This window comes from Danio aesculapii, chromosome 11 (assembly GCF_903798145.1).
Source record: "Danio aesculapii chromosome 11, fDanAes4.1, whole genome shotgun sequence".
Taxonomy (NCBI): Eukaryota; Metazoa; Chordata; class Actinopteri; order Cypriniformes; family Danionidae; genus Danio; species Danio aesculapii.
Genome location: NC_079445.1, coordinates 31,602,348 through 31,626,320, shown reverse-complemented (window position 1 = coordinate 31,626,320; position 23,973 = coordinate 31,602,348). Strand labels below are relative to the sequence as shown.

The 23,973-nt window shown below is 35.0% G+C and overlaps 1 protein-coding gene across 2 annotated transcripts; it reads right to left on the bottom strand.

The window, feature by feature from the left end:
* Positions 1-32: 32 nt before the first annotated feature.
* trmt1 (tRNA methyltransferase 1) lies at positions 33-23,559 on the bottom strand. 2 transcript variants are annotated; one of them, XM_056467896.1, is made up of 16 exons: positions 23,381-23,559; positions 21,606-21,990; positions 20,770-20,989; positions 18,704-18,891; positions 16,568-16,683; positions 16,370-16,482; positions 15,903-16,051; positions 15,157-15,240; positions 14,854-14,923; positions 9,408-9,542; positions 9,212-9,297; positions 6,640-6,748; positions 4,978-5,054; positions 2,120-2,239; positions 1,919-2,033; positions 33-374 (listed from the first exon to the last, which is right to left on the bottom strand). In XM_056467896.1, the coding sequence occupies exons 2-16, from the start codon at positions 21,965-21,967 to the stop codon at positions 300-302; spliced, it is 2,019 nt and encodes a 672-aa protein (XP_056323871.1). In that variant the 5' UTR covers positions 21,968-21,990; positions 23,381-23,559; the 3' UTR covers positions 33-299. The 2 variants fall into 2 exon arrangements, with proteins under 2 accessions (XP_056323871.1, XP_056323872.1); XM_056467897.1 differs by having other exon boundaries at positions 21,606-21,912; positions 23,381-23,558.
* Between the last annotated feature and the right edge of the window lie 414 nt (positions 23,560-23,973).

Genomic DNA, 23,973 nt, shown 5'->3' with positions numbered 1-23,973 from the left:
TAAATAAATAAATGATGTGTCCTGTACATTACTAAAAGCGTTCATTTTTGTATTTATTTGCCAGGTGAAAATAAAACATTTAAGATGTAAAACAGAATAAAATGTGTCCCATTTAGGCATCCTGGGCTTGTCAAAAATCAAATTCTGCACAACTCCAATTAACGAAAATCTGATCTTGTGAACAGATTTGAAATGGTTACGAGAGATTTCATTTACATCTCAAAGTATCGCTCATTAACTAGTGAACGCGGGACACATTTCACAGCTGTGTGATGAACATCCAAGAGTGAGAAAACCAATTAATCCAGCTTTTCCTCAGCTTCCTTCTCCTGCTGATGTGAATAGCAGCATTTGTCTCCTAGTGTGCATGTTCCCTGAAAAGAAAGGATAATAACAACTTCATTAGTTAAAAAAAAAAAAAAAAAAGCTGTGAATTGTTTTGTTGGCTGAAAAAGCAGTTCATCTTAAAAAAAAAAACAACAACATATTTTACTTTATTTCCTTCATATTAAAACACTAAAGATTGCAGTCGTGATGTGACGTTGTCCACAGAGGCTTTGAAGCGTGTATCCAAAAAAAAAAATACAGTGAAGCAGTGTACCGAAGCATGATTTATTTTGCCATCATCACGTGATCAGTGACGTCCGAAGCTTCACTTTTGCCTATACTCACATGACTGTTCCGAATTTGCATTAAAAAGGTTTAAACACCCTTGTGGGTCAGTAAAGTGTATGGCCAGAGATTAGGCGTCAAATACATACATTTCTACTGTTTCAAAGCACTGCACCCATCCCACGCACCAGTAATTCAACTAAAATACAATAGTAATTTATAGTAAAAAGCTTTTGGAGCATACTAAAGTGTATCAATGTATTATCTACAATTATTTTTAAAGAATGCTACAGCATATTGTAGAATAGTGTGTACCGGAGGCCAGCTGGCGAGTACAGCCCATTAGCCTCACTCCGATAGCCTCCTCAGAGCATTCCCATATGTGGGTGTAGGACATACGTTGTATGTATTAAAAAAAAAAAAAATTATAATTATATATATATATATATATATATGAATTTCAGACATGGTTTCAAGGCCTGGAAAGTGCTTAAAACCAAACATAGGTCCTTGAAAGTGCTTAAATTTAAAGTTCATGGTGGTATTTCAACAACTGTACTGTGTTGCTTTTAAAAACTGAACGAAAAAACTACGAAACTCTTAATTTAAATTTCTTAAAATGAAGTCTTTTGACAAATAAAGCATTTTATAAATACTCCAGAAAGCACATTTTAATATTACTAGTATTGAATTCAATTAATTCTATTACAATTTATTGAACATGACTTTATAAGTCAACATTTATGAAAATAACATCATTTTGCCATTTTAATGTAAGTATTAAGTGTAAATGAAAAGTACAGGAAGGACTTTAATAGTGGTGTGAATTACAGAGGTGCTCAATTTAAAATGATCAGAGATTTAAATGAATTTGGTGTCCATGAAAGAGTGGGAACCCTGTTTAATGACTCTGTTGCTGTCTATAGAGCAGTGTTTCCCAACCCCGTTCCTGGAGGCACACTAACTACATATTTTCGGTGTTTCTCTTATCTGACCCATTAACTTCAGGTTTTGGAGCCTCTTCTAATGTTCTGATGAGTTGATTCAGGTGTGTTTGATTAGAAAGAGGTTGAAAATGTGGACTGTTGGTGTGCCTTCAGAAACAGGGTTGGGAAACACTGCTATAGAGGATGAGAGAGCTCTCAGATTTCATCTAAAATATTTTCATTTGTATTCAGAAGATAAATGAAGTTGCAGGGGAACTGTTGGCTAATAATTAAGAACAGAATTTAAAGTTTTTAACCTTTTAATTGCGTAGTAAAAATGTTCAAAATCCCTATCATTTACTGATTTCAAGTAACCGTACCTTGCGAAACTTCTTACAGGGGAAACTCTTGAGTTGAGAGGAGTGTGTGATCGGTTTCTTCCTTTTCCCCTGAAACTGTTTTCTTTTGTCCTCGAGCTCTGAGGAGATTCCTCCACTAAACACAGAGAGAGGATTTGGGCATTGAGCATCATTGAAAAGATTGTGATTCATTTGAAGAAAGCAGTGGATAGAGTGACGCACCCAGCTTTGGCACGTGCTTTTGGTCCCCAGTTGGCTTGTGGATTCTCCTGGAACCGGGTGAGGTGACGTTTCCGTGACTGAGGGTTTGCGTCCTCTCTGATCTCAAAACAGGCTTCAAGACTAAACGAGAGTGTGAAGGTAAAGGTAAAGAAAGTGGTTTATAGAAACCAGGGCAGCACAATATATCATTTCAGCATCGATATCGCAATGTGAGCGTTCACAATAGTCACATCACAGGATAGGCAATGTTGAGTTTGTATTATAATTTGTTATTTCGCAAGTGTTTTGAGGCCTGGGACTGTGTGAGGGTTTTAAAAGCATTCAGGCATAATAAATTGTACCGTTTGCACCTTTGACAAATTAACAACAATTCAATTCATTGATTTATTTATAAAAAGAAGCAGTATTATTTTACATATGATTATTCAATTACTGTTTACCTGAATACTGTTCGACTCATCAGAAAACAATAAAATGCTTTATTAAATAAATTAAAAAATGTAAATATGTATCTTTTTCTTTACTGAATTTCTCTATGCTTGAAGACTGTTTATTATATTTTATGCACTGCCCTACAGAATATTCCCAATCAATCTAAATTGATAAATTCTTTTCAAATAGTTATTGAACTGATCTAATTGTATTCATATCGCAATATATAATCGCAGAATAAAAAAATATTGCAATGTTATATTTTTCCAATATTGTGCAGCCCTAATAGAAACATGCAGTGGAGATCAAAATAAGAGGAAAAACCTGCCTAAATTTCCTGACTTCTAATAGTTATCCTAATGGTAATAAAAAAACAGCATTCTTAAGGGATAGTTCATGCAAAAATGAAAATGGTCATCATTTACTCATCTTGTTCAACAGCAGAAAAATAAATTAAGAACATAGGAAGAGTTCAGATGCAAAAGCCAAGTGATGTCTGAAATTTTCTTCTTAAAATTATATATATTTTTATTTTTTATATTTATTTTATACATTTTTAATATTTTATAAACGTTATACAATTTTAAATAGCATTTCCATTAGCCTCCTAAGTATATATTCAGTAATTCCATCTTAAACAAAATAAAAAGAAGCTATTAATTGCCATAAAACCTACACACAAGAGGCAAAAAATATGCTCATTTTAGAAAGAAATTCAGATGGCATTTAAAGGCTTTCACATCTGTACTACAGTTGAAGTCAGAATTATTAGCCCCTTATTAATTTTTTTCCCAATTTCTGTTAAACGGAGAGCAGATTTTTTTCAACACATTTCTAAACATAATAGTTTTAATAACTCATCTCTAATAACTGATTTCTTTTATCTTTGCCATGATGACAGTAAATAATATTTGACTAGATATTTTTCAAAACACTTCTATACAGCTTAAAGTGACATTTAAAGGCTTAACTAGGTTAATTAGGTTAACTAGGTTAGGGTAATTAGGCAAGTTATTGTATAAGGATGGTTTGTTCTGTAGACTGTAGAAAAAAATATATAGCTTAAAGGGGCTAATAATTTTGACCTTAAAATGTTTATTAAAAAAATTTAAACTGCTTTTATTCTTGACGACATAAAACAAATAAGACTTTCTCAAGAAAAAAATATTATCAGACATACTGTGAAATTGTCTTTGCTCTGTTAAACATCATTTGGGAAATATTTAATAATTCTGACTGCAACTGTATATAAAAAATACTATGGAAGTCAGTGGGTGCAAGCAACCAGCATTCTTCAAAATATATTTTTTGTATTCAACAAAGTAAACTCATAAAGGTCAAAAAGCACACAAGAAAGAATAAATAAATTCAAATAAAAATTAAATGCATGTAGAGTATAGCAGAAGATTAAAGTTAGAAGATTAATACTTCTAAATAGTCTTTTGAATATATTTAAGTATCTATCTACAATTTAAATATCTTTTAAATAGTAATGTTCTAAATAATGTAAGAATATAAGTCATGTTTATACAAATGTATGTGCATGCATGCATACATACCTACAGCTGAAGTCAGAATTATTAGCCCCCCTTTGATTTTTTTTTTTTCTTTTTTTCAAATATTTCCTAAATCATGTTTAACAGAGCAAGGACAGTCTCACAGTATGTCTGATAATATTTTTTTTCTTCTGGAGAAAGTCTTTTGTTTTACTTTTATTAAAAGCCACATATTTTTTTTAATAATAAAAAAAAAAAAAACATTTTAAAGTCAAAATTATTAGCCCCTTTAAGCTATATTTTTCAATAGTCTACAGAACAAACCATCGTTATACAATAACTTTCCTAACTACCCTAACCTGCCTAGTTAAGCCTTTAAAATGTCACTTTAAGCTGTATAGAAGTGTCTTGAAAAACATCTAGTAAAATATTATTTACTGTCATCATGGCAAAGATAAAATAAATCAGTTATTAGAAAAGAGTTATTAAAACTATTATATTTAGAAATGTGTTGAGAAAATCTCTCCATTAAACAGAAGGGGAAAAAAATAAATGGGGGCTAAAAATTCTGACCTCAACTGTACATACATACATATATACATACATACATACATAAATAAATACATACATGCATACATGCATACGTACATACATGCATAAAATAAAGATTACATTTTCTTTTTTATGTGAACTAACCCTTTAACCATATTTATGAGACGTGAAAATAAAAAAGTAGATATTTGAAAAGGAACAGAGTTATTAATTTGACACTATTTTACTAGCTTGATGAAGCATATAGCTAAAATTCCTTCGAAATTTAAACAAAGACTAAAATATATTTTTTAAATCAAGTATTCATAAACTGTTCTCCAATTGTGATCTCCACTGAATGAAGCATGAGGATTAAATAAGTAAATACATGCTGCTTACGTTGTCTCTTTGGAGAGAATGTGGTGAGCAGGACTGGTTTCTGATAATCGCTCTCTCTTCACAGGATTAGACCTTTCCTGAGGAGTTAAAGAGAGAAGCGCCATTAGAAAAGTGAAAGGACTTTTAGATCGGATGTTAAAGAGCCCATATTATACATGAAATAGGGTCATATTTAGGTTGTAAGGGTCTCCAACAACAGTCTAATATGCATGCAAGGTCATAAAACACTTTGATGGTCTTATAATCTGCATTTATTTTTACCTAATTATCCCAACGACTCCCATATGAATCGTTCAGCGATTCATTTGTTCCCAACCCCCTCCTCAGCGCGAAGCTAATCTGCGCTGATTGGACCGATGACAGCCTGCTGCGATTGGTCGACAGTGACAGGCTTCAGCACGAGACAGAGTGAAATGCCCAGCTGGTAATCAACTATATAAACGTAGTCACAGTGCACACGCGCTTCATAGTGTAAGGCTTTTTTCACACACACACACACAACCCTCCTCAGAAGAACTGGGGAGATCGACGCGAGTCTCTCTCTCTCTCTCTCCCTCTCTCTCTCTCACACACACACACACACAACGCTCCTCAGAAGAACTAGGGAAAGCGACGCGAGTCTCTCTCTCTCTCTCTCTCTCTCTCTGTCTCTCTCTCTCTCTCACACACACACACACAACGCTCCTCAGAAAAACTAGGGAAAGCGACGCGAGTCTCTCTCTCACACACACACACACAACGCTCCTCAGAAAAACTAGGGAAAGCGACGCGAGTCTCTCTCTCTCTCTCTCTCTCTCTGTCTCTCTCTCTCTCTCTCACACACACACACAACGCTCCTCAGAAGAACTAGGGAAAGCGACGCGAGTCTCTCTCTCTCTCTCTCTCTCTCTCTCTCTCACACACACACAACGCTCCTCAGAAAAACTAGGGAAAGCGACGCGAGTCTCTCTCTCTCACACACACACACAACGCTCCTCAGAAGAACTAGGGAAAGCGACGCGAGTCTCTCTCTCTCTCTCTCTCTCTCTCTCTCTCTCACACACACACAACGCTCCTCAGAAGAACTAGGGAAAGTGACACAAGTCTCCTAGCTTACGATCGATCGCCATAGCAACGACAAACGGCAGTGGAACACGAGCTCACAAAAGCCTTTAACGTTAAATCCGTAAACAAAGCGGCACGCGTCGCGTTTTTAACGTGGCTTACATGTGATAAGAGAATATAAAGAGTAACCGCGTGTACTGTACCAGGTTAACAACTCATCTTTGGGTAGAGACTGTCAATATTATCCATCTGAGCACAGCGTGACTTCATTGGACCGGCGGCGTCTGTGTGTGTGTGTCTAGTGTTTTTTCTGTGTTAGTGGGCGGGGCCGCAGGTTTCAAATCTCCCTGGTTTGCGCGCGTAACTACTGGCGAGGCTTGTGTTTCGTGGCTGCGTCATCGCGAAACACCTAATGACTCGTTATCAAGGCGACTCGTTTGAAGCACTATGAGTCGACTCTTTTATAGATGAATCAATAGTTTTAAACACTGTACACTTACAGATTTAAGCCTTAGCTGGATATTTCACTTCACTTAGAGCTGTGTTACACACTACATGGAAGGGCATTTTCAAAAACCCATAATATGGGCTCTTTAATAGTGAATGAGGGCAGCTCACCCAGCAGCGCATGATATCCCATAACACCCCTGCGGGAGCATCGGTCTTCACTGCGTTCTTACAGGCGTGAGAGAAAGACACTCTGTATCCAGCATGCAGGAGGGCTGACCTACACAACAGAAATGTAATATCTTAAATTATAAAAATACGCAAGAAACAGTGTGAAGGGTTATGCATATCAACATACCAGCCAACTTGGAATGTAATAATTCATATTTATCAATATACAAAATTGGAAGATTTCCTGTGTGTTGCAACTTGACTAGACTCGGCCCAGCAAACAATTTTGTGTTTAAAAAGACGTCTAATAGACATCTAAATGTAGACAGCTTGACTAAAACAAGGCTAAATTTGGGCTATCAGTGAAAATCTAAGACATCTAAAAATAGCCCAAAACTACACTAGTCGACTAGGCTAGTTTTGGCTTATTCTTAGACGTCTATTAGATTTTCACTGATAGCCCAAATTTAGCCTTGTTTTAGCCAGGATGACTATGTTTAGACGTCTATTAGACTTCTTTTTTAAAAAAAAAAAATGCTTGGTGGGGGCTCACTGAGCTTTTCACTGCAGTTTAGTACAACTTTAAAATCGGTGGGATTATATATGTAAGAGCCATCATTTAATTTAATATTATTTTTTAATAGTGCTCAAGTACATGTACGGTTTACATATGTTGATATGTTTAGTTGGGTACGTTTGCTGATATCACCCCTACTAATTTGTTAGTGGTTTGCTCCACCTTGATTGGACTGTTTTAAGTTATATTGAGAGATACGAAAGTGAAAGAAAAAAAGACGGAGCAACATAGTTTTTTGACCAAAGTTTGTGGCTATACTGCAGGAGAAGAATTTGGTAAACCACTTTGATTGGAATGAAACCAGAAACAATTCATAGCATGACTGATTTCCTGAAAATTCTGATAGCACAGTAGACATGGTTATAGTTTTACCACCTTTACTGCATACACATTATTCTGCTGTTACATAATTCATCTACCAATGACAGGAATGCTTGCAACAGTCATTGAAAATGATTGTACGGTTTCTGCCTATTTTCAGTGTGGAAAAAGTTAGGTCACCCTGTGATATTATTCCAGTTTATGCATTATCAGGACATCAACAAGAAAAATTTTAGCAGGTCTTAAAACTTGAAAAATAAAACCTAAGCTGAATAAAACAGCTAAAGAACGAAGAACAAGTATTAAGAAACATAAAGCCCGGAATTGCTAATTGAATGCCTGAACTAATCATCAACAAAAGATTTAGCAGTTTTGGAGCCATCAGGTGTGTGTGAACACAATGCCCATCCCACAGCTAAAGCTTAGCCAAAATTGGGTCATGCTATACTAAGACATGATCCCACACACACCAGCAAATCTACAACAGAACTCACTCGTTCGCTTTCCTTCGGCTTACTCCCTGCTTCATCAGGGGTTGCCACAGCAGAATGAACCACCAATTACTCTGCTAACTGTTTTACCATGCTTAATTTTAGCATATGAAAGTCATACAGTAAAATGATTAATTGAAGTATTTACTGCTAAAAGTGGATCTACAGTCACCCATGGCTTTATTGGGTGGCTCTACGTTGGCTTTATTTTTGTTCAATAAATAATGTGAGGTGTTTTCTTCCCAATTTTAAGACCTGTCAAGGACCATAAAAGTTTTTATTTATTTAATATGTCCTGAAAATCAAAAGGGTGTCCAAACTTTTTCACGTGACTATAAATCTAGCAGGTTAGGTTTATTTTGTATAGAAAATCCAATTACGAATGCATTGACAATTCACAATTAGTGATCTGCATTGCAAATAGGACATGTTCCTGGATTAACATCTATGTTGATCATGGAACAACATTCCAATCAGCCAATCAGAATTAAGGAATTCGTTTACCGTTTATGTTAAGATTAGGCATTTCGGTTAGGTTTATGCACTTCTACATGACAGTCATATTCCCCTCTGATTTTGGGAATAATTTACAATTATGGTTGGGTTTAGGGGGTAGGGAATAGGTATGGATTACTTTTCCAACAAAAACGATGTTCCAGGATCAACATAGATTTCAATCCAGGATCGCATCGTACTTGGCAAAATCATGATGTTTACATGTCCCATTTAATAACAATACAGCTCGTAGGAGCATTCATTTGTTTTTATTGCTTTTTGGCTATTCACTGTCATAGGTTCAAGAGTGATCACTTCCTTTATTCTACCTGGCAACCTGTTTGGAGGAACGGGCGAGTAGTAGGCCATATTATTGTATGTATTGCCACATTATGAGGTACACTGTCTTTAAATGATATATTCTAAAGAAATCAAAGCAAATTTGTAAACTTGTAAAGACGTCCTTAATACCAATCATGCAACAAGTCACAGACGCTGCTATTTATCTTGTAAATGGCGATTGAACACCAATATAAAGCTCACTCAGTCGAGGTGGTAGTATAAAGTTCCAGGAATTGTACACAGTGGAAATCCTCCATCCATACAGAAGTAAAAGTGGCAATACTGACCACAAGCTTTGTAACAGTAATGTAAATGACGCAGATTAAACATGTTGCTATTAGTTTACCTGAACTGCATCATGGGTGGTGTACTGCTATGAAGGGTGCTGCTCAAATGATCTAAAGCGTAGTACAGAGGAACATCCTGCAGTTCCTGAAACGCACACAGACAGAACTCTTTCTCTAGTTAACCTGTTACTGCCAAGAGACATTTAAGATGTTATAATCATGGCAATGGATTTGAATATTTCATCAACGACTGACCTCAGTCACCATGCTGAGCATTCCTTCGATCCGCTTTGACGTTCTGAAGCGAGTGGGGTTTCCTGAAACAGCACCCAGAACCTTCTGAACAAAGGTGATGTCATGAAGAGGCTCCGCCCAGGCAGGACCACCCAACTAAAAACACAGATGGAGGAATAACTAGAAGTTCAAATTCATATATGGTAATACGGGATCGATATTACTCATATTAAGTATATAAAAACTAAAACATAAATACTACTAATACATTTTTATATACATCACAAACACAAATCAGATACTAATATAGAACCTTGGAGTATTTTCATAATGTCTGATTCAAAAAGCATTATACATGATGAGTTTTAAGCCTACATGTCGTCCAGTTATTATTGAGGGTCAACATGTTGAGTATGTAAACAGTTTTAAGTACTTAGGGATTATTTTAGATGGTAGTTTAAATTTTGCTGAACACATAGACTACATCTATAAAAATGCAACACAGAGACTCTTTCTTTTAAGAAAATGAAATAGTTTTAATGTTAGTAAGGGTATTCTAAGGAAGGTTTATTCCAGTCTGGTCGAAAGTATTATCTCCTATAATATTTCTTGCTGGTGCGGAAATCTTGAAGTGAGAAGCAAGTATAAACTAGCAAAGATTGTTAACACAGCTAGAAAGATCATATTGGACCCCCATAAGCAGCTTGTGGAACTGTATATAAACCAGATCAGACAGAAACCCTCACAGATAGGACTCTACTCATCCTCTTTATTATATATTTGAAAAGCTACCTTCTGGTAGACAATACAGAGTGCCCACAGCAAAAACAAATATTTTTAAGAAATCTTTTATACCGTCTGCTATTACTATATTGAACAAATGACCATGAAGTAGTTTGTATGTTATTCTGTGGTTTTACAGGTTTTAAGTTCAGGGTTGTGTGTTGGTAATCTGTGGTGTAGGAAGCTTTTTGTTTGTGCTTTTGTATTTGTGATGTTAAAGAGGTCAAAAACGAATTTCCATATGTCTGGACAATAAAAGCTGCACCCCAAATGGCACACTTTGCACTTATGCACTAAGTACTCATGCACTTACACACTCAACAGCATAGTATGTATGTAGTGTCATCCCAAATGGAACACTAAAGGTTTTTTTACTAAGCAGAAAGTTAAACTGTTTCCCCGATGACGTTTGACGGTTGCCAAATACGTGAAATAACTGACCAAAGTCCCAAATAATACCTGCCATGAAAATAACTGCATTCACAATCGGGAGGCGCTATAATCCCTCTCGTAGGAGAATTTTGTTTTCAATCCAAAATAAATAATGTAATCCAACATAAGGATTACATTACTACGCAAGCAAAGCAGCAGCCACTGAGTGTGTGAAGTGTTTATCATTCCACACTTCATTTCACTGGTTGAGTAAGTGCATCATCCGGGTAATAAGGCCCAATCCCCCATTCTATTTTTGCATCCCTACCCCTTCCCCCTTAAAACCGAGTGTTAAGGGGAAAGGCTTCAAAATGTACCCCTAAGGATTGGGACAGCACTACAGCACCTGCACACGTCATCATAAGTCATTGCGATCTCTTGCTTCATATGAGATCAGATGATTGCGACTGCTGTAGTTATTCCAGTTGTGTTATTTTTTGGTTTTTATCTTTAGGAAATCACTGAAGGCATATATTATGTTATCAAAATGATCTAATGTGGCAATAAGATCGTAACTATACTGCGCATTTAAACAGTGGCCATATTCATTTATGTAAACACACAAAAAACAACATCAACATTATACCAGACACTGTAAAAAGCTCATTCCCAGCCACTAGACTTTTCTGACAGGGTAATTGAGTGTCATCGAGTGTCAGAATGTTGTGGGACTGCTATACAGGAGTTATTATTATGGATTATAGATAGAGAAATTTAGCGGTTTTTATTAAAAAGCATGACGGTAAAACACGATCGTGGTTATGAATATATTAAGACGTGTTTGCTGTAAAAATTCATAACAATGACAAAAATACTAATTTGTGGATCCTTACGTCCGTGTGCAGCTATGCTGGTGTATTCTGGGAAATTTTCTTACCCCTTGGTTTTGAGTGTGGTCCTGAAAAATCTTCATTTGTAGGAGAATCTACCCCTTGCCCTTAGCCCTATGCCTTCAAGCTAAAGAGAATTGGGACACCACTACCCCTTCATGGGAACACGCAAAACGAGGGGTAGGGGTAAGGGTTAAGGGGTAGAATTGGATTTGGGCCTTAAAGTGCACTTATTATTTTGAGATTTTTCAATGTGAACGCACTACTTAGACTATTTATACTACAAAATGGCGTAGAATAGTGCATTAGTATGCGATTTGGGACGCACCTAAAGATTTCGAATTCTAAAGCTTTTGAATGTCATAACTAATTTATGAGGATTACTAAATTATAGGGGGAAAAAAGAACAAGCATGCCGCCAAATTTGTAGCAAATTTCAATTAGCATGTAATGTAAAATGGGAGAGATGAGCAAACAAACAGATAAAACATAGTAAAAATAAAGAAATAAATAACATTTCCTATAAATAAGATATTTCATTTTTGTAGTATACAGACACAGATATATTAAGGAGAGAGAGAGAGAGAATTTTGAGTTTTTGCCATTTCAGCTTCTTTGGCTATGTCATAGCAAAAAAAAAAGAGATCAAATTTACCACATTTTAGAAATACCACTTTTCTATAGTTACAAAAATATTCTAACTAAAAGTCACCAACAGCAACTAGATATTAAAGTTTGAGGACAAACTTTATGGTGGCTTGAAAAGCCGAGTCTGAATTAGCATGTTACTAGCATGAATTATCAAGTAACTAGCATGATTCTAACATAAATTAGCATGTAACTAGCATGGTTCTAGCATGAATTAGCATGTTACTAGCATGTTTCTAGCATGAATTAGCATGATTCTAGCAGGAATTAGCATGTTACTAGCATGTTTCTAGCATGAATTAGCATGTTACTAGCATGATTCTAGCATGATTTAGCATGTTATTAGCATGATTCTAGCATGAATTAGCATGTTTCTAGCATGAATTAGCATGTTATTAGCATGATTCTAGCATGAATTAGCATGTTACTAGCATGATTCTAGCATGAATTAGCATGTTACTAACATGTTTCTAGCATGAATTAGCATGTTACTAGCATGATTCTAGCATGAATTAGCATGTTATTAGCATGATTCTAGCATGAATTAGCATGTTACTAGCATGATTCTAGCATGAATTAGCATGTTACTAGCATGATTCTAGCATGGATTAGCATGTAACTAGCATGATTCTAGCATGAATTAGCATGTTACTAGCATGTTTCTAGCATAAATTAGCATGTTATTAGCATGATTCTAGCATGAATTAGCATGTTACTAGCATGATTCTAGCATGAATTAGCATGTTACTAGCAAGATTCTAGCATGAATTAGCATGTTACTAGCATGATTCTAGCATGAATTAGCATGTTATTAGCATGATTCTAGCATGAATTAGCATGTTACTAGCAAGATTCTAGCATGAGTTAGCATGTTACTAGCATGATTCTAGCATGAATTAGCATGTTACTAGCATGATTCTAGCATGGATTAGCATGTTACTAGCATGATTCTAGCATGAATTAGCATGTTACTAGCATGTTTCTAGCATGAATTAGCATGTTACTAGCATGATTCTAGCATGTTACTAGCATGTTTCTAGCATGAATTAGCATGTTACTAGCATGTTTCTAGCATGAATTAGCATGTTGTTAGCATGATTCTAGCATGAATTAGCATGTTTCTAGCATGAATTAGCATGTAACTAGCATGATTCTAGCATTAATTAGCATGTAACTAGCATGATTCTAGCATGAATCAGCTTGTTTCTAGCATGAATTAGCATGTTGTTAGCATGATTCTAGCATGAATTAGCATGTTACTAGCGTATTTCTAGCATGAATTAGCATGTTACTAGCATGTTTCTAGCATGAATTAGCATGTTGTTAGCATGATTCTAGTATCAATTAGCATGTTACCAGCGTGTTACTAGCATGAATTAGCATGTTACTAGCATGATTGTAGCATGAGTTAGCATGTAGTTAACATTATTCTAGCATGAATTAGCATGTAACTAGCATGATTCTAGCATGAATTAGCATGTAACTAGCATGATATTAGCATGAATTAGCATGTAACTAGCATGATATTAGTATGTTACTAGCATGATTCTAGCATGAATCAGCTTGTTTCTAGCATGAATTAGCATGTTGTTAGCATGAATTAGCATGTTACTAGCATGACTAGCATGTCACTATCGTGTTGCTAGCACCTTTCTAGCAAGATTAGCATGTCAGTAGGAAGTTTAAACTGTTAGCATGTGTTAGAAAAGCTAGTCACAGTCTCTGGGACAGTTGCTAGGGTGCTGAAATTGGTTGCTAGGGAGTGGCTAGTAAGTTTAAAGGTAATCAGTGATTGGCTGCTGGCTAGACTGAGTTGAATGAGGCCAGACTCTAGTCTGTAGGACAGTCTGATGCAGAGTTATGAGCTCACAAAGGTTGATCCAATGTTAAGTAAATGGGAGTCTTTTACAATGGAAGTCTATGGGACAGTTGCTAGGGTGCTGTAAGTGGTTGCTAGGGAGTGGCTAGTAAGTTAAAAAGTCATCAGTTATTGGCTGCTGGCTAGACTGAGTTAAATGAGTCCAGTTAGAAGTCTGTAGGACAGTCTGATGCAGAGTTATGAGCTCACAAAGTTTGACCCAATGTTAAGTCAATGGGACTTTTGGGATTTTTCTGGGTCGTTTTTCGGAAAACCCAAGGTCGGATCAGTTAGAAAAGATATAGCAACCCGAGTCAGACCAGTTTGAAGGTTTGACGAAAGTTTGAAGTATGTAGCTTGAAAGGCCTAGGAGGAGATACACTTAGAAATTAGTCTCAGAAGAAGAAGAAGAAGAATAATAATAAGTTTAAGATAGATAACAGTATGCTGGCTTTTCAAGCCACCATAATAAATAATACACAAGGTAAAGTACATACATAATAATAATAATAATATATAAGATAATGATATAACACAGTTTTTTTATGGTTTACATTTGATAAAAATTTTACAATTTTAGAAGATTTAACCTCCATGGTGGGACCGGCCAAATGAGAGTCTGGTGGATGGAATCAAGATTTACATTTAAGTTTTTTATACGTGTTCTGATCCGTACAACAAATGGTTGAATGTAGCTGGGTCTTGCCTCACACAAATCCAGATATTAAAGTTGAAAGATTGGTTTAAAAGCTGGGTTGTGTTGATTTGTCTTTATTTTCAATGCATACTGGAGAGACAATTCCAAGCGGCTAATATAAAGAGGTGAACCACCACTGGATTCAGTGTATAGGCTTTGAGAAGGTGAAGTTCTGAAAGCTCCAAGGGCTAGTCTAAGCGAGATATTAAGGATTCAGACCTGATGTCTCTGTCCACAGTGTTCACAGTTTGGTCCTACAGGTGGACCAGTGGCTGCTGAATACTTCATACTGTAACAAACACATAAATACACACTTATAAAAACACACAATCATTTTGGGAGTACAAACATGCTGAGAGAGAAGATCAAAGATCAAAATGAATATTCAGTTGCACAACCGATGAAATTATGTCTAAAATCATGTTTTTTTTACTAAGCATTGAAGAGTTCATTGGCAAAAAAACAAAACATGACTTATGAAAATGGATAAAAATGCAGTTATCTGGGTTTTCAAATACTCACTGTTTGCCTTGGTTTATCCTCTTCCCCATCCTCTGCAGATGAAATGCACCACAGCCGACACAGTTATACAGCAGCGCCTGTTTACTGGAAAAAACACACACACACACACACTTTTCTTACTACTCATAGTTTAGTTCAGTTTAGTTAAAAATGCTTCAAACACACACTCGAAACAATATTTGACAATATTCATTTTCTTTTCAGCAAAGAGGGTAGCCACAGCAGAATGAACCGCCAACTTATCCAGCAAATGTTTTATACAGCGGATGCCCCTCCAGCTGCAACCCAACACTGGGAAACACCCATACACTCTTGCATTCACACACAGACACCACAGCCAATTTAGCTTATTCAATTCACCTATAGCACATGTCTTTGGACTGTGGGGGAAATCTGAGCACCCGGAGGAAATCCACATGAACACAGGGAGAACATGCAAACTCCACACAGAAATGCCAAATGACCCAGCAACCTTCTTGCTGTGAGGCGATCGTGCTACCCACTGCGCCACTGTGACGCCCATTTTATTTTATTTTAACTGTCAATTATTATTACTTATTTATTAAAATAAATTATATATTAAAAGCAACACACTTACATTTTTAAGCAGTTTATCTTAAATCTAAGCACTTTTCAAACCTTGAAAATCGTTGATTAAAAGTCAAACATTTTTAAGAATTTCCAGCACCTGTACAAACCCAGTGTATGATTCTCTCTACATTAACAGATATAGAAAACCGTGTTACCTTGCAGAGTTTTTGACGATAACCTGGCCTGTTTTGACTCTGACGAACACACGAATGTAGAAATCCACACTGACGCTCAGCAGAGGCTCAATATATCTCTGATACACGGCTGCTCGCTGATCCAAACTGTGCAGGATTATACGCAGAGCCTAGAAAAGAAAAATCAACTAAATTTCTATTCATCTCTATTTCTACAGTGATTATCACAATATAGATTGCGTCAAAGCTTAACATAGGGAAAAAAAAAAGAGAGTAAACCTTCCAGCAATTCAGGCAGTCAGAAGAGTGAAGACGAGTGCTGGTGTACTGCTGTTATAGTTAATTTTAGACTAATTCACTTCAATTTAATATAACCGTCAAGTTTAGGATTAGTTCACAGTATCCATTTACAAAATAAAATATGGATATAATATCATATAACTTGCGTACAAAAAAAACACAGTGGCAAGGCAATGGGCCAAACTTACCATCTCATGGCAATATTTGGACTTGATGGACACTGAGCCATATTTGCTATAGCAGGTCTCTCCGCTGTTTCCAGCCATGACTGCCATGTCTGTACAGGTGATGCACAGCAGCCCTGATGACGAGAGAGAGTCCGAATACTTGTGTTAGAGACGTTAGAAGTAAATGCAAGAGAAGTGATCAGAAGTAATCAGACTGACCTCCTTCACTGACGGCCTGGACGGCGGCATCCAGAAATGGAGACGGGCTGCCATAAGGGTCCAGATCGATGACATCATATCGCTCCTTCCTCCCTCGTGCCTCATACATCACCATACTGGACACGTGAAGATATTACAGGATTTAACTGTGATTGTTATTGCTAGCTGCTAACTGTTAAATAGGTATTATTGGTAGTTTTTGTTAAGTAAAATAAAGCTGAAATAAAACAATAATACAAATAAATTATTTAATATCAGGTTATAAAATTAAACTATTTTAAACTTTTATTAGAATAAAATTAGATTTTATTTTATTAGAAATTATCAAATTACTACTACTGTAATAAAATATGTTGGAATAAAAGCTGTTCAAATAACATAACACAAGAAAATTACTTAAACTAAAAAAAAAAAAAGGAAAAAGAAAAAAAGGAAAAAAAAAAATATCGGAAAAAAGAAGGGCAAATTAAGAGCTTAAAACATAAAATTAACAAACATACTAAAGCTTTAAACTCTAAAAACTATATATACACAGGTAGAACCATAAATATTTGGGCATGGACACAATTCTAACATTTTTTTCTCCAACCATTTTTTATACACCAACACAATCTATTTAAAATGAAATGAACAAGAAGTGTTTTAACAGCAGACTGTCAGCTTTAATTTGAGGGTATATATATATCATTACTAATCAGGTGAATGGTGTAGGAATTACAACAGTTTGCATGTGCTTCCCACTTGTTAAGGGACCAAAAGTAATGGGACAATTGGCTTCTCAGCTGTTCCATGGCCAGGTGTGTTACCAAAGAATTCTTTCCCTGGTGAAGAGAACACCCTTCACAACAGTTGGCCAGATTAAGAACACTCTCCAGGAGGTAGGTGTATGTGTGTCAGAGTCAACAATCAACAGAAGACCAGAGGGTTCACCACAAGAACCTCAAAAACAAGAAGGCCAGATTAGATTTCTAAAAAAGCCTTCACAGTGCTCGAACAAAAACCTATGGACAGATAAGACCAGGATCAACTTGTTCCAGAGTGATGGGAAGAGGAGAGTATTTGCATACAAAGGAACTGCTCATGATCCTAAGCAGTGAAGCATGGTAGTAGTAGTGACATTGCGTGGCCATGTATAGCTGTCAATGGAACTGGTTCTCTTGTATTTATTGATGATGTGACTGCTGACAAAAGCAGCAAGATAAAATCTGGTGTTCTTTAAGCAATATTACCTGCTCAAATCAGCCAAACGCTTCAGAACTCATTGGACGGTGCTTCACACTGCAGATGGAGAATGACCCAAAGCACACTGCAAAAGCAACCAAAGAGTTTTTGAAGGGAAAGAAGTGGAATGTTATGCAATGGCCAAGTCAATCCCCTAATCTGAATCTGATTAAGCACGTATTTCAATTGCTGAAGACAAACCTTAAGGGAAAATGCCCCAAGCAGGAACTTAAGACAGTTGCTGTAGAGCCCTGGTAGAGTACCACCAGGAATGAAACCCAGCGTCTGGTGATGTCTACACATACCTTTGCAACCAAATATTAAAAAGTGAAAGTTTGATTTATGATTATTACTCTGTACAATTACTTTTGGTCCCTTAACAAGTGGAAGGAACATATGCAAACTGTTGTAAGCTATTGTGTTGGTCTATAGAGGCAAAAATGTTAGAATTGTGTCAATGCCCCAATATTTATGGGTCTGACTATACATACAACTTACAAAAATGACAAAAGCTCAAAACAAATTTACCAAAGCTTTACATTTAAATATAAAATAAAGAAAAACTGAAAAAGATACATCATAATATTAAAAAACAAAAATAAAAAGCACATGATAAAAGAAACTACTAAAACTAAATTACCAAAATAAAATGAAATATGATTAGAATAAAATGAAAAAAATCAGACAAAAACTAAAAATATAAAATATGATCAAAATTTATTTCAAATTATGAAAGGCTAAAAATTGAAACAAAAAATTGAGCTAATAAAGACAAATAAAAATAAAAATGACCTAAGCACATAACGTAATTAATAAAGCTCAAATTAAACAGCATAGATAATTCAAATTATTTATACATACAACTGAAACCATACTAAAATAACCCAAGCAAAATATAGTAGATGGCGCTCAGACCTGGCATCTCTTTGGCTGGCCTGCAGGATGTGGGTCACGTTGTTGTGTTGTGCATTGCGGGCGATCAGAGCAGCAGCTTTAGCAGAGTAATCATTAGCAGTGATGCTCTTCAGGCCAGGAACTTCCAGAGCAAAACGTACAGAACGCAGACCTGAGGCTGCCAGACCCTCCAGCACACGCAGACCTTGCTGAAGACACAGATCAATCACTTTATTGCAGTTATTCATTCATCCATCCGGCAGGCGCTTTCAGCAAAAATCAGTCACATTAATTTATATGGAAGACACTTTCAGCCAAAGTAAGTTTCAAAAGAGGAAAATGTAATTTAGAAAGACACCAATGAAAATGACAAAATACCTACAGAAAAACAGAGAAAAAGTAAAAGAACTGAATGTTATAAATTACCTCACACCTAAAATGAATTCTAAATTCTGAAAATAAATGTGAAGAATTATTTAAAAATAAGGACTACATTAATTTTTACTTCACATTTTTTAATTATTTAAAAAAAAACACATTGTATTCTATTTATTATTATATTCAATACACATTATTTTCCATAATTAAAATATAAAAGTCCTTCATAGCAATTTAAGTATTTATTTAACTGATATTTCTAACCTATTTATGTTACAAGCAATTCCTAAGTTAATTAGCCTAGAAAATGTTAACAATATGCTAAAGGCCAACACTGTGGTAAATCTTGCTAACAAAGTGGTAAAACAAGGTAAATTTTAAAACATAAAAATATTATTAAATATGATATTAAAAATATTATATTCATGTATGAATTAAATTTCGAACTATTTGTGTTTATAAAATTTCATTCAGTTAATTAAAAGTTAAAAAAATTATTCTCCAACATACTAATTACTAAGATGTTAAATGAATTTAATTATTATTTTTTTTTACTCAATTCAAAATATAAAGGGAGACATTGAAAAAAAACCATACAATTACCAAAACTTTAACTAAAATTAAAGAGAAAAATAAAAACGAAAACAAAAAAATTTTGCATTAATCATAATTTTAAAATCGTGAAATAGACATAAGTGCAAAATAAAACTACTGTAAACCTAAAAAGTAGGACATAACTATAATCAATGTGAACATAGCCTTGCATGTACATGTATAATCTACTATTATGATCATATATATCTCTTGTATCTATAAAGGGCCTGCAGGAGAGTGCGAGATGAAATGTAAGTTAATTTACCATCATGCCCATGTATGTAACAAAAGAAGAGGAATAAGGTAAAAGGGACACATGTATGGAAGGACAAATGATTGTTAAAGCTGCCATGAAATGGATGTTAAGTTTGTCCTTTTTTCCCCCGTCTCATAAGGTAAATTAAATTGAAACGGAACAGAAATTTGAAAAAAATGAAGGGCGGAGCATGACTTTATTCTTTCTTTGGGAAACGATTCAATTGTTAGGAGATGGACTGACAAGACTGACAAATGAATGAAGGCAGAGCTGAAAGGAGACATGCCCTGATAGCCCCATCCTAAAGGCATTCCATGTGATTAGAAATTAGAAAAAGTCATTTTGAGGGGCAGGGAAGGTTATGGTTTTGGATAAAAGATTATGAGAGCAAATACAATTTTACTAAATAATGAAGTGCACAGAAACATTGTTTATAACAAGCACTACTATATACATATAATAATAATAATAATAATAATAATAATAATAATAATAATAATAAGAAGAAGAAGAAGAAGAAGAAGAAGAAGAAGAAGAAGAAGAAGAAGAAGAAGAAGAAGAAGAAGAAGAAGAAGAAGAAGAAGAAGAAGAAGAAGAAGAAGAAGAAGAAGAAGAAGAAGAAATTTTGATTTCATTCTGACTTTAAACATGCATGTGAGGAAAAAACTGTATAAAAGACTCAGTTTTCTTGGCTTTGTTGTCTCTAACATTAAAGTCAATCTTTTAGCACCAAGAAAATACAGAGGTTTCTTACAAAAGCAGCAAACACACAAAAAAACAAAAAACAAAGGTCTTTTAAAATCTGAATAAATGCTAGCATAGAATATCTCTAACAATAAAAGAACAGTGATCAGTGTACCTCACATCTTTCTCCAACAGTTGCAGTTATGTACTCTTTCTCAGCAGCTTCTTCTTCCTTTGGATGCTCTTGTTCAGGCTGCTCTGGTGCCTCCTGATCTCCCGCACCGTTCTTCTCCTCTGAGAGCTGAACTACGACTCTGTCTTTCTCACCCGGGACCAGGATCCGGACGCCCCTCTGAGCCAGCTGATCCCGAGCAAACTCAGTGATCACCGCACAACTGAGTTCAAAAACCAGATTGTAAAACAAAATAAAACTATATAATAACATAACAAATGTACTTCAATTGCACAAAAATAAAGTTACCAAGGAAGTATTAAACTGTTAAAAATTTCAAAAGCACATTTTTCAAGAAAAGTTTTCAAGAAAAAAAATCTTTACACACACATACATACATACATACATACATATATATATGTATGTATTTATGTATATATATAATAATTCAATAATTATTGTGTATATATAATAATTCTGACTTCAACTGTATATATATGTGTATATATATGTGTATGTATGTATGTATGTATATATATATATAATTATTACTTTTAAACTCAGAAAACCGTAAAACACTGGTTATTTATTTAGTTTTGCTTGGGTTAAAGGGTGCCATTAACCAGCATTCTTCAAAATATCTTCTGTTGTGTTCAACAGAAGAAGGAAACTCAAACAGGTTCTGAAAAGGTGAAGTGTGAGTAACTTTTATATATTATAACTTTTATATATTAACTTTTATATATTATATTTAAAGTGTTAAATTAAAATAATTAGGTAGTATATTTAAAGTAGTTTAAAAGAAGTTTAAAAGCGAGATTAAAAAAAAAAACACTTACGTTAAATCTCGGTTGAACTCTTGAACTGGGTTGTAAAAAACCTCATTAGCATTTGGGAATAAAATAGCAGCCTTTCCCTCCCTGACCACAGTCTCTCCTGGTAAAAGCCCAGGATCTGTAGATGATGTCTGACTGCTTTCTGTGGAGCTGGATGGGAGCTGGAGGCTTGTGTCTTGCATTGGTTCATCTGTAGTGATACTGCTGGAGTCTCGGGATTCTGTATTACTGTCCATTGTCCTGAATTTTGTGAAGACACAGGTGCGTGCTGTAGGAAGGATCTGGAGGACGGATCTGTGCTTAGGAAATGCTGATGACAAACCAGAACACTTTAAGGATAGCTGAAGAACAGTACATACTAACATCTGCCATGAAAAAGTCTTGTGACCTGATGACAGAAAAAATGGATTTCAGTTAATGAGTGCGGACAAAATCATTCAGGTGTAGGCATGGGACGATAACTGTTTTCAAGGTATATTGCAGTTTGAAAACGTCAAGGTTTTAAAACCTACAAAATCTTCTGCAATACCGTTCCTACGGTATATGTAAGGTTTTTTAAGTTTTGTTTTTACATTTTTGGTATTATTGGTATCTCCAGCTGAATTTATATCCAAGATGCCATTTTAAATTGTAAAGAAATCTGTGTTTTGGAAACTAATTAAGACAGCAGAAGTCAATGATTCATTGACCTATTTATTGACATTATATAACATGTTTACTGCTCCAAAATATTGGAAAAGTTTCTCAAAATGAAATATTTTGTGGAAAAAAGTTTTTGTTTTTTACCTAGAAATTTAAAAAGAATATAATATAAAGCAGTAATCACAATACTGTAAAACCATGAAACCTTGATATTTTTATCCGAGGTTATCATACCGCCAGAATCTTATACTGGTCCATGCACACAACACACAAAATAAGTTTAATAAAACTTTAAATAAATTAAAAAGGGAAACTCAAAATATAAAGAGTTGACTTATAATGTCTAATAATAATGTTAAATGTAGAAAGATTACCAAACAATCTTAAAACTATAACAGACCATTATTAAATATTACACTTGTATAGAGCAACTTGTTTAGAACAGAAAAAACATGTCAAAAGCACTACACTAAAATAAAATAAAAATGTAAAAGTAAAAACATAACAATAAGAGATTTATTCATAGTATATGGCAAAAGTATACAGAAAAAATACTCATTGATTATTAAAAATAATAATATTAAACAAAAATAATAATTACTACTGACCAAACTTCCAAATGGAAAACTGAAAAATTAAAATAAAATCTGAAATAATTTTAATAAACATTAAATTATACTATTACTAACAATAACACTAAAAAGTAGAACATAAGGCGAACTTTAACTGTAAATGCAATGAATCCTGGGGTGCTCAACCCTGTTCCTGGAGATCTACCTTCCTGCAGATTTCAGCTCCAACCCTGATCAAACACACCTGAACAGCACGTGATAATTACAGGCAGGTGTGCTTGATGTAGGTTGGAGTAACTGGTTGGAGTAACTTGATGTAACTTAGATCTCCAGTAACAGGGTTGAGCATCCCTGGAACAAACCCTCACAGGATATTAATGAATTATTATTTAGAATTTACATGATATTTCCAGTCTTACATTAATCATAAACATGAAGAAAATGCAATACATTTAAGATAAACTAAGCATGTTTATTTTCATGCACATTAAACCCTGAAAAACTTCACATTCACAATGTAACTAGCAAGGTTAGCCTTACAATATATCTCGTCTTGCGACTTACCGAGGATTATCTTTCCACGAAGATACTTCAGTTATGCCATAGTGTATCATCTATGAACAAAAACAAACCAGATCGCTAAATATTCACACCAAAGAGACTTGTCAACTGTTGGCGTGGATGTTTTCAGTCAGAATTCACGTGTGGCTCATGCTACATGTGAACTACGGAAGCCTTGCAGTGCTAAACGCCTAACAGAGATGCTAAGCACTGCGCACGCGCACAATCCTATAGAAAGCGGCACGCTGAAAAAAAATAAGGGCATCGAGTGCAAAGCAGGGTCATTTAGGAACTCGTCTATATACAACCATAATGGATGCTGTCCCCTCTGGTTTACAAATGCTGTGTAAAAACACGTGCTCCCCTTCTCCTTTGCTGTTCCTGGATCCTCTTGATACTGTTGGTCGAATCTGCTTTTCCTTCTCTATTAAAAATGATAATCGACAAATTCGAGCTCTTTTTTAAAGGGATGTTGTCTGGACCTCATGTAATGACTCTCTGGAATAGCTATGTTAATAATTTGTTATGGCCCAAAATTTGTAAATTACCTCATAAATACCTAATAACAAATAAAGTAAAAGAAATTTCTTTCAAAC

Bases quoted from the DNA above. Each gene is read 5' to 3' on its own strand.
- trmt1 (XM_056467896.1), bottom strand. From the start codon at position 21,967: ATGTTAGTATGTACTGTTCTTCAGCTATCCTTAAAGTGTTCTGGTTTG. The intron at 15,241-15,902 runs GTAACACGGTTT...TGTTTTTTCCAG, and splicing joins ATCGTCAAAAACTCTGCAAG to TAAACAGGCGCTGCTGTATA. The intron at 6,749-9,211 runs GTAAACTAATAG...TCTGTTGTGTAG, and splicing joins CCACCCATGATGCAGTTCAG to GTCAGCCCTCCTGCATGCTG.